The following is a 12,344-nucleotide window of genomic DNA, read 5'->3' as shown; positions in this document are numbered from 1 at the left end:
CTTTTAATTTGAGACAAAATATATATAATGGACTTTATCCTTTATATTAAATCAGGATGCTAGAGTCAGAAAGAGTGAAACCAGAAAGTTGGAAAGTTATGCAGCATTTCTGTCTAAAGCTCTTTGCATTCTCTACCAGGCAAGAGATGACACAATATGAGAGGTTAAGTTAATCCTCAGTTTGAGAAAATCTGTTGGGAGCTGCTTGTTTTTGATTTTCACGTATTTCTTGCGCTGAGGGAAATTACTCAAGGTTTTTGATTTAAGAGACTACCTGCTGTGCCCCAGGATGAAGAAGCAAATGGAAATCTATTTTAGACCATGGACAAGAGTAGAAAGGATAAGGCAAGAAACACAGAGGAGGGTCAGGAAAAAGTTTACTCCAAAGAATTCTGTATTATGTCATTTAAATATAATGATTTGGACATCATAATTATGTAATTTGGATACAATTTCAATAAATTTAATGTTAGTAACATAGTTCAAAATGTCTCTCTATTCTTACTGTACAAATTCAGAAGTAAAAAACTAAATATAGTTTGGTTTTTTTTTTTCACTCAGGTTATTGATTTCCATTGGCATTTAGAAAAAATCAGTATAAGTAACATTGTTCCATTTTATGTTGAGGAGGTGAGGAAAATACAATTAGTGTTAGACCTGAAGAATTTATTAGTGCTAGGAGAGCAAAGCCCTCTCGCTATCCTGGCAATACTGTTTGACGTTGAGTTGGTTAGTTTTTCTGTCTACTTAGATGAGGATAGAAAACATTTGGGGCCTGAGTTTTGGGGCCTCCAGCCATAATACTTATCTTTTTTTGTCCCCCAAAGTCTTCTTCTGACACAATTATATCAGTTACATTTGTCTAGTTACCATTGCATTTAAGAAAGCTTAGAGGCACTGATTATTTCAAAATGTTTTGTCAAAATGTTATGTTTGGTCCTCTTTTTAGATCCTGTAATATCTTGCGCCAAAACAAAACAATTGCGAGTTGTAAATGGAATTCCAACACGAACAAATGTGGGATGGATGGTTAGTTTGAAATACAGGTAATTATTAATAGACACAAATCACATGTCTTTGGATTATTTTGCAAAAGTCATTTCCCAGCAGTATGGGGCTGTGTAATCATGCAGATTGTACTGTCCACACGGGCACCCATCTGAAAGTGGCACAAGAGAGGACTGATCACATAATGCTTGCCAAAGAGCCCTGGATTTTCCCATTTATGCCTCCAGATAAGCGCCTTTTTAAATGTTCACAAAGGTCCCATATGTGTTGACATTGTCCCTGATTCTAAGTGACACTTCAGTTCTGATTAAGCAAAAGACAACGCAGAGAACCTACTTATACTTTTATATTACCATAGTAGCTGTAATATATATGTTATTAATTTCCCAATCTAGGATATTATGATTTTATTTTCTATAAGCCTATGCATGATTGCATCAGAAATTTTGTTTTTAACTTCTGACTTTTTCATTGTTGTCCTAGTGAAAAATGGTAATAATTTTAAATTCTAGAATATTTTATCATTAAGAAAAAAATTAACAAACTATATTGATAGTGGAATAGTCTTGCTATTATAATATTCACTGTGGATAAAAAATTCTTGACAAATCTCTCTCTATGCTCTTTAGAATCAATGACATTTTCTTTTTTGCAAAATATGCTGTTATACAAAAATTAAGCTTAGTAATTATGTTATGAGAATTAAATATTAAAAATAGGAATTAACTTAAAATCTGATGTTGCAATTTTCTATACACTACATATATATACCATATGGTAATGAGAATATTAAAATATCTTTGTCTATATTTATCTCTATCGGAACCTCTTCATGCAACATACCCTAAAATCCACCTTAATTCTTGCCACATTTTCCTTTGTTTTCAACAACCCATGTTTCTCTTTCCAAGCCTTTATGCTGTTGTTGCCACTGCATGTTGCAGCTTTCTTCTTCCATATTTTATGCCTGGAAAATCCTTCTCGTTCTTCACATACCAACTTGAATATCTCCTCTTTTTGGAACCCCTCCCTGTTCCTTTACCTCTAGCCTCCTAGAATAGAGAAAGAAAGGGTATCTTTTACCAGAATCAAATCACAGTAGCATTAAAGTAGAATAGAGACAACTTGAAACTGAGGGTTTTTATGACTAAGCCAATTCTTAGGAAGCATGGAGTTTATATCCTTTGATATATATGTTACTTTAAATACTAGGTAGAAGATAGCCTAAAGTTCTCTTTTAGGATGTCCTTCTTTAAGGAGTAACTCATCAACTTTTATAAATGTTTATGTCAATAATTGTAGCATAGCTGTCCTAGGTGTGTAGCTCTGAAATATAATTGTGAGACTCACCAGAATATTAAAGCTCATTGTGCAATACAAAGCTTTAATGAAGGCTATAAAATTTGGAGGGAATGTTTCATTTTATTTATTATAGAAAATGTTCCAGGAATCCACATCTCTGAATTAATTATTGATTTTTTGCAAATCTTATAACTCCAGAAAAAAGAAGAGGCTTATACTTGTGAGTTTATTATTGCCAATAGGAGAATGTACAAGGACACTTCTTTGAAAGCCTCCATCCCTGGAGAAGCAAGTGAAACTGTTTTTCATCAGATCAGAAACTATAAACTTTTAGAAAAAAATATTTTTCATTTTAAATCCAAGTTCTTAGTAACAACAGCTGTTTAGTTATTCTTTCAAAACATGTACTGAGAGAAATAGAAATTCAAACTCGATATATGCTCTGAACATCCTGTGCGGCACAGGCCGTAAATAACTGTGGTCTTAGCCTGGGAATCTTCTTCTCTTGCCTTCTGAAGCTCTGAACATCTGTACTCTTTGGAAATGTAAGTTGTGAAAAGTTGTACTTTTTCCATTTCTTGGCCAAAACATAATAGATTTACAGATTTTGGATATCATCAAATAAATGTACTAGTATTTATTATTCTCTATAAATATTTTATAATTTCCTAGATGATACGTCCTGCACAATGGTTGAAATTTTACAAATGAAATATTATATTGCTAGTCTTAAGCTGAACTAATAAATTTGCTCAAACAGTTGTATTCTAAGTTAACATATTAGAATTATATAATGGTAATGAAAGAAGAAGACAATAATGTACAATTTTATACATTACTACCACCAGATAGTTTTCAGGGTTTAATAAAAACCCAAATTTCATTTTTCATATCAAACACTGAATTTAAAATAGATCTACATTGCTTTGTTGTTCTTTTGTGATTATGTATTCTAATTATCCTGTATTTATGGCACATACTCTCTCTCACAAGGATAGACACACACACATGTGAACATGTGTGCTGAGAATGGATGTTGTTATGTAGTGACAGGGTTCCTTATACAAAAATAAAGTTGAATTCATAAAATTGTAATCACATTATTAAAAAAAAGTGCTAATGCTACAATCACTAAATACTATCCTTCTCATTAAAAGGACTACTCATTTTATTCTAGTTGGGTTAATTTCTACATTTTCCTTTCAAATGCATTTATTTTTAACAAATGGAGCCATAGATTTTGCAGTAATTAGCAGGCATGCTTTCTGCACAGATGTTACTTGTTTTTTTTCCTCTTTCTCATAGAAATAAACATATCTGCGGAGGATCATTGATAAAGGAAAGTTGGATTCTTACTGCAAGACAATGTTTCCCTGCTCGGTAAAGTGTTTCTGAAACCAATATTTGTTTTGAGCATTTGAAGATATGTATGGCTCCCACTTAGCTTTTAGGCTTAGAATGTGTATTCATATAACTAGATTCAGCAATATGGGGTGAACAAATAAATTTCTTTTTTTAGATTTAGCTTACAAAACTTACTTTGACTTAATTGATATTTACTTATTGGGTACTACTTCTGTCCACCTCTTTCCACAATTGGCATTACTCTCATTTGGGGGAAAAATTTGCCAGAATTATGTAAGTAATTTTTACCCGAACCTCCTACTTGCACTCTGTATTACTACATAGAAATTCTTTTTCTGAATTATCAACGCAATTCTCTCCATCCTCACTTCTCTTTTCTTATGTAGAGCCCACCTCAGAAACAGACTGGGGATAATTGTCAATGAAAATTAGCCTTACAAAAAGATAAGGAGGCAGCATTTCTAAGCTTATTTCCTGATTCTCATCAAGGTCACTTTGAATTTGTTAGTATAAATCTTCAACCTCCATTAACAAACCAAGCATATACACAGCTGAGATAAAAAAGGAAAATTTGCAGTAGAATTATAATTTTTGTAAGGTACTTTGAGAATCTTTCAAGCATAATCAAATTTTTAAAAAATAGACATTTAGAATTTCAGCAATTTAAAAGCTCTTTCTGCTTATATGCCTGCATAGTCTCCCATAACAAATGTGTTCCTCTTTATTATACTTTGAATCATATTTCAAATTTAGGTTATTTATCTGCCCTGAAATAACCTAAATTTATATAAGCTAAAATAACAATAAATCTGAATAATATTACATAATTTAAAATTACATTTTGCATTTTAATTTCTCACTTAGAAACAAAGACTTGAAAGATTATGAAGCTTGGCTTGGGATTCATGATGTCCATGGAAGAGGAGATGAGAAACGCAAACAGGTTCTAAATGTTTCCCAGCTGGTATATGGGCCTGAAGGATCAGATCTGGTATTACTGAAGCTTACTAGGTTAGTTCCTTTTGAAGGTTTTGTATTTTTATCCTAGACTGGAATTGTTGAAACTTTTTCTTCAGCTATGTGGCTATTCTTTCTATCACGTAGATTTATTATAAAATCATATGTCACATGTCATATATATTTATATATGTGTATATGTGAGTCAATATATAAATATACACATATACACAGAGACAGAGAGAGAGGCATTTTCAGAATTTGCAAAAATGAATAAATGAAGTTGAGCCAACAGTCTCATCAGCCTGCTCTAAAACTAAAGCTCAATGAACAATTATCTGATAACTTTAACAAGTATAATAATGATTTTTAAAAAACTGCAATGATCATTTATTCTTAAATATTAGCAAATAAATAGCTCATTTCTCTACTACCTACTGAAATTTTTACATTATATATGAGACACTCCCTTTTTCTTTTTTTAAAAAGAAATGACTGTCTTTTCTCTCTAAATATCATATTAAACATTAACACTACATTTTAATATGTTAATTTTGTGTTGAATTCAGTCAAAGGTACTTACCATTATATTTTCTCTTTTCAGGCCTGCTGTCTTGGATGATTTTGTTAGTACAATTGATTTACCTAATTATGGATGCACGATTCCTGAAAAAACCACTTGCAGTGTTTATGGCTGGGGCTACACTGGATGTAAGCTATTTTTAAAAAGATAAGACAATATCATATTTATTTTATTAAAAAATTGTATTTGTTTCTTATTTTTCTTACCTTACACTGTGCTCATTAACTGTACATTTTTTGCACCATTCTAGTGATCAACTCTGATGGTCTGTTACGAGTAGCACATCTCTATATTATGGGGAATGAGAAGTGCAGCCAATATCATCAAGGGAAGGTGACTTTGAATGAGTCTGAAATATGTGCTGGGGCTGAAAATATTGTATCAGGACCATGCGAGGTAAAAAGGGAGGTTTTTTTAAGTAAGGAGTTTGTGATGGATAGCATAGTTTCTTATGTTTATTTTTTTTATATTTTTCTCAAATCAAAATCGGTCTACAACAGCCTGTTCTAAGAAAGAGGAACTGGGAAAGATAACCCTGTACTATCCTTGTGCATTTCTTATAATTAAACAGTGAGACAATCCATGTTTCATTAGCAGCAAACTATGATGACATTTGTCTCTCACAAAAACAATAAACTAACATAGCCAGAACTCTAAGGGAAAGCTGTTCAAATTAGAAGTATCCCTATGCAGATTGATACAATAGCTTGCATTTTTCTAGCATTTTTAAAAAATTTATCTGATCTTACCAAATTCTCCCTAAATGAACTCTATTAAAGTTTTATTAAGAGATATGTGCCTTTAAAAGTTTAAACGTTGTATTTTGGATCCAGCCAGTGTGTGTGTGTGTGTGTGTGTGTGTGTATAAACAAATTCTATTTAAAAAAAACTCCAAAGGTCAAAGTTTGTGACTTTAAGAGCTAGGACATTTCATCTGTTAGGCAACTGTTCTTTCAACTTGGCAGGATTCCTATCCTTATTTTACATAGACAAGCTGTTACACTGTTATTTTAGATTTATTTTGAATGTAAAAGACATGCTCTCCAAGCCTGGGAGCTGCGGAATTGTAAAACACCGTGTGTCTCAAAGCATGGAATAAGTTCAATAATGTGAAATATCTTTTGACATGTAGGAAAATGCCTTAAATATGGAGCATAAATATGTATTGAAATGCATGTGTTATATATATTGCTCTGAGATTTATTCCTGAAAAGAAAACCTTTAGTAAGTTAGAGTTTTTAGAACTGCTTTAAAGTGATATGGTTGGAAACAGATTATGTGTTTATAACCACTTTCAAATTTGGTGCTTTCCAGTAAATTGGTATTACTGTGTTCCTTATAACAAGTGAAAAATCTACTACTTTTTTCTTCCTTCCTTCCTTCCTTCCTTCTTCTTTCTTTCTCCTGTACTCTCTTCTCTTTCCCTGAGAGCCCTGTAAGTATGAAGTTTTGAGATAGACCCAATCTTTGAGATCATTTAGGAAGCTATGCACTTAACCCAACCCTACTGCCGTTACTAAAAATTCTTTGGCAACTACTCTTCAGGAATAGCCTGTAATCCGGTTTATTATCTATATAATCTTAGATACCTAACTTTAACATTGAAGTATTTATCACACTATCATGTATTTGTTATTTTTTATCCATATTGACCAGACAACTTCAAATTGATTCTGCCACTTCTCAAAAATGCATTTATCCTTCAGAATGTCTTTTTATATCACTGATATTTAAAACAGGGTAATATAATCACTGAAACCACAGAAATCTAAACTCCTGAAAAAGAAATCTCTCAAATGTTTGTATTATAGCAACAGCATCACCTTTAGTGATAGTCTCCCAAAGTGAATTTCTTTGAAGAGTTTGCATCAGTAATCACTGGTTCATTTATTTAAAAGTCAGATTTCTTAACTCATGTGGTATAGCTTATATTAAGTCTCTTAGAATAAACTATTTTTCCTTACTGTTTTATCTTCTACTTCACCCCCTCCTTGATTTTCCCCATCGTGAAATGTTGATAGCTGTCTTCTTTCCACCTTTATTACAGAAGACAATTTTTCAGTAGTTTAGTTCTATCTCATCACATCACTGTTGGGGAAATGTTAAGATAGTTCCAAACACTCTTCTTCATTTAAGGATGCCAAAAGCCAGTCATTGCAATCTTAGGAGGCTACATGGTACATGAAAGTGATGCAGCACATTTGTAATGTAACAGTGTAACAATATGTGTAAATATATATGTATATTAAAATGTACATAAATCAACCTATCAATCTATCTATTCATCTTTCATCTATCTACCACCTATGTATATCTCATGATACAACAGGGTTACCATACAAGAAATGCCAAGAATCATAGGCTACCTCCCACAAAGAGGGGTATAAATATAAATACAACTATATTAACAACTAATATCAACAGTAAGTAAAGGAGCATTCCTTCTTTATGCTTGGAAAGGCAATTTCCAAAAAGTAAATAGAATTATTTTATCAACCACAAGTTTTTATTTAACTTGTTAAGATCTTTCTGGGGCAGGATTGGAGGAAGGGAAAAAAAAGACCTTTAAACATAAGAGAAAATTTAATGTAGTTTAGACGTTAAAACTGTGTGATTATAGGTAGAGTTTTATTTGTTCTTGTATTTTTCTACATTTTCAAATTTTCTATATTGAACATATTTTGAACGTCAGAAGTAAATAAAAATAAATATAAAATCTACTTTCATAAATAGTTGTCAATGGTTTTGTGTTAATTAGTCTGCATTCAACAAAGGCAAAATCTATTTTGAAAGATGAGTGAATATTTTGGAAAAGACAAGTCATTCTTAAATGAATACTACACATGATAAAACACTTTGAACTTCTGTACTTATCTCTGTCTCACTTGGGTAATTTAACAGAAGGCAACCAATGGTCTAGTACATCAATTTTATGTCTTCATATTTTAGTTGCAGTTACTCTTTTCTGTATTTATGTACCTTTGAGATACATGTAGGAATCTATATAGGAAATGTTAATGAATTATTAATTTTTATTTCTAAAATAAGACTTTTTTTGTTGTATTGTTGCATGTCTTCTTCCTAGGGGGATTATGGTGGCCCACTTGTTTGTGAACAACATAAAATGAGAATGGTTCTTGGTGTCATTGTTCCTGGTCGTGGATGTGCCATTCCAAATCGTCCTGGTATTTTTGTCCGAGTAGCATATTATGCAAAATGGATACACAAAATTATATTAACATATAAGGTACCACAGTTGTAGCTGATGTAACCATGTCAGAAGCTTCCATCAATACAACTTTCTTTTACATGAAGATTTTGCAGAACATGGAATTAAAATGTCACTTAATCCTAAGACAACTACTTGAGTGTCATGTTTGTTAAGATACTCATTAATATTTATGGGTGTTTTCTGTTGTTTTGTTTGTCAGTGTTATTTTGTAAATGTTGAAGTGAATTAAGGTACATGCAAGTGCAGTAACATATCTCCTGAAGATACTTGAATGGATTAAAAAATGCAAAGGTGTAATTGCTAGATGATGAAAGATTTAATGGAAAAGATCAATTAATCTCTCTATGCTGCTTTCCAAGGTTAGTTTTTTAATAGTGAATAAATCATAAGTTAAACGTTATTTTAACCTCACAGAAACAATTTATACCTGTGTCCTTAAATTGTAACTCTCTATCAAATTATATTACCTCTCATATGCCGTACCTTATATTTCGTTCATTTCTCCTTATTGTGTATCCTATAATACTAGTACATGTAACTTTTTTCGAAATCATGTACCCATATGCACATGCCTGGTACACGTGTACTTGCACTAGAGTTCAAATTGTGGTGTATCTAATGTTACCCCTAAATAATCTGAAGATGAGTACCTATAGTTTTTCCTTAAGAAAAAAATAGAAATATTAAGAAAAAGTGCACAGTAGAAGTGACTAGCTCATCCTCCGTACATAATTTGCAGATGACCTTTACTGGTTGGCACTGAAGGTGTGGCCATGACCCACAAAGTTAAATAAAAACCTAATTTAGATGTTTACATATATTTATCAACCTAGTTATTTTGTGTAGTTTCTAATTCTTAAAGGGAAGAGGGTGATATGTGTATTAGTATTATTTCTTCCCTCCAAATTTAGGGCCACTTATTTATGCAAGATATTTTTAGATCTATTTCCCTAAAGTATTTTTTAAGTTCTTAGATAACTGTTCCAAGTGAAGCTTTAAAATGTTTCGGTATTTAAAATTTTTTAAGAATGTTAACAGTAAGGCTTGCTGCTGTGATTGGCTTGGAGTTCACCCTCTTTAAATTTTTTTATATATAAGAAGAAAATTTCCATTTGTCTCCAAAGATTTCTAAGTAGCCCTTCAGTAAATTATGCATTAAAGTATATATTGGAGAAAAAAATCAAAATACTTTTCTCACCCAGGAAGTCTTTTAGCTTAATAAAACTTTACTCCAGTAAAAGAAGAAACAAATGTAAAACAGGAAAGGAAAGGAACTAGCTTTTGTAAACTCTGTATTCAATTATTTTTTAAAGTAAAGTTGAATCTGCTGAATGAGATATTTTATCAAGATATCTTCATTTTACCTTACTTTCTTTACATAGATCTTTTCTAATGCCACGGGAGATATTCATTCAAATTTCATGTTTTGTATGATAATAGCAAATTACCATACTTATTATTGTATTTGTCATGATTAGCTGAAGATCATGCATTTGTCAAGGAATGAAATAACAGAGTAATAGGATAGGCTCTGAATTTTCACAAAATCTTCCTGTATAAAAGATCTTTAAAAATAATTATTTGAATGATTCAAATCCAATATTCTTTCTCTTATGTGTTTCTCTTGAGTGATCTCTATTAAGGCCAGGGATAAAGACGATGCTCTGAAAGCTCTATAGGACACTATTCAATCTTGAGTAGAGTGGTTTTAAGTTTATCCAAGAGCTTAGTTCAAGAGTCTAGGGCAGCAAATCCAGAGATGCTTATCCAATTTGTGCCACATTTTTTTGTAATAAGATATGTGCTGGTATTAAGAAACAATGAAAACAGAGATCCAACGAGTTGCCAGTCCACACCATCTTATCTGATTATATTCCTCTTTCCCTTATCAGTATACCATTTTAATAAAAACACACATAAATTTCAAAGGCATATTACCCAAATATTAAAGTATTTTTCAGTTTCTTCTTGCCAGCAAAATTTTATTGTCACATATTAATGATATTTGTAAAAATTTATAAAATTGTAACATTTTTAAATAGTCGCATTTTAAAATACTTTGTTCATGTCTTTTCCTCTAAAATTCCATGGAAAGAGAGATAGGGATTACCTAGATACAAGATGCAGCTAACTTCTCAGACATTTTGAACTCAATGTTTTCCGCTTTATTAAAGAGTAAAAACAAGACCACCAATAAACCGTCATAGTTGGTGTACAAAGCATTTCTTTCTTTGGGAAGTTTCCTTTGTAATAGAAGGAGACCGGTGGAATCGACAATGAAAGCAAGATGAACAAGATCCATGTTACCTTAGGTGGTAAGACAGGATATAATCATGCATTTTTCTCTGGTAGAAGATACTATTTCCTGGGCATTCTTTTCTTAATAAACTACAAAAGTGAAAAATCCAAATATCCAAAAATCCGTTTCATTTTGAGTGATGGACAAAAGGATCTTTTAAATTAGAAGTTTTCAATGCTATTTTTTTTTTTTTTTGGCTGTTTGAATAATGGCTATATGCTGTTATAACTGTGGACATTTTCTTATGTCTACCAGGAATAGTAATGTAAAATTAAAATATTTGTCATAATGCCTCTGCCGTGCAGAAAGGATGATATTCCTTTTGTATACTGCTTTAATTTTATTGTAAAATATATAATGACTTTTACCTATTTGCTGTGGGCAGGTCCTCAGTGAAATAGTTTATACTGAGTCAATCTCTAGTATTAACAGGCTCTTGCTTGCTATCTAAGTGTTTCAAACTATGACAAATGTGAGACACTGAAAAGCAAGAAAAATAACAATAATGGCATGTGATAGCAAAACTGTATTTCACTTATTCCTGTGAATAGTTCTTGTTGGTACCAATGGTACTGTACAAAGTGAATCTTATAGCCACAACATTCTCTTGGGAAAAAAACACTGTCAAGAAGTGAGAAATTGCTGTCAGGCATTTTCTTGTTGCTTCTAAATATTTTTTTAAAAAAGAAATACTGGTATTGCAATATAGAGATCATAAGGTATAGAATTTTAATAAACTCTCACACTAAAAAGTTTTAAACTGATTTACTGAGATTCAAAAGATAGCTACTTTCAATCAATTATATTCCATATTTAAGGACAAACTCATTTGAAAAATAAAATTAATTTGAATAAAAAGACACAATCTTTGTGTGAATAAATTACTTTTCACAGTAAGGTCCAAAAAGAAGTTATCTTTCAAATGAATTTTGAACTAAGAATTTACTAATAAAAAATGTTAAAATTCTCTGGACCCTGTAAATCTTGACATTGTAATTTTAAGTAGGTTCATTTCCATTTGCACAGAAAGTTTTTGTCTTTAGGAAACTGAAAATGGAATACTGTGGATATTATGACTGTTAGTCTTATGTGTAAATAGGAAATTGATAAGCTATCTATTGAGTGGTATAGTTGGATGCTTACCCAAAAAGAGAATACTGTGGTTAGGACTTGTATATAAAGTTTCTGTAGTTAATAAAGTTATTTTTATAACCATGATTATATTGTTATTATTCTTAATAATAATAAAATATTTTATCAAAACGTTTCCCTTCTTATAGTTATTTACATGGACATATTTGAATCTACTCTAGGGCTTAATGCAGAAAACAACAATTATCTCATTCACAGAAAGGACATGTACCTTGTTGCAAGAAGTGTCATATAACCTGTTTATAGAACTAAGACAAAAAAATCATTATTTTCTTCCAATATCTATCCAAGGCAATATCAGTGGTATTCAGTATACTGTTAATCTCTACACACTTTGATTTCTTCCACTGTAAAATATAATTATTCAGTCATTTGTCATATTTGCTAGAATGGTGCTATGATGTAATTTTATAATATATACAAAGTATTGTCACGAATGATCACTC

General features: G+C 31.3%; 1 protein-coding gene across 7 annotated transcripts in view; it reads left to right on the top strand.

The window, feature by feature from the left end:
* Positions 1-11,964, top strand: part of HGF (hepatocyte growth factor) — a 75,045-nt gene extending 63,081 nt beyond the window's left edge. For all 7 annotated transcript variants that reach the window (XM_070615637.1, XM_070615635.1, XM_070615638.1 and 4 more), the window contains 6 exons: positions 950-1,046; positions 3,616-3,690; positions 4,540-4,686; positions 5,237-5,343; positions 5,466-5,611; positions 8,301-11,964. In XM_070615637.1, the coding sequence (XP_070471738.1) occupies positions 950-1,046; positions 3,616-3,690; positions 4,540-4,686; positions 5,237-5,343; positions 5,466-5,611; positions 8,301-8,477 (749 nt within the window). In that variant the 3' untranslated portion in view covers positions 8,478-11,964. The remainder of the gene's footprint in view (positions 1-949; positions 1,047-3,615; positions 3,691-4,539; positions 4,687-5,236; positions 5,344-5,465; positions 5,612-8,300) is intronic.
* The last annotated feature ends 380 nt before the right edge of the window (positions 11,965-12,344 follow it).

Source organism: Equus przewalskii, chromosome 4 (genome assembly GCF_037783145.1).
Source record: "Equus przewalskii isolate Varuska chromosome 4, EquPr2, whole genome shotgun sequence".
NCBI classification, from domain to species: Eukaryota; Metazoa; Chordata; class Mammalia; order Perissodactyla; family Equidae; genus Equus; species Equus przewalskii.
Note: the sequence above shows the minus strand (reverse complement) of the source record. Positions and strands in the feature narration are given on the sequence as shown.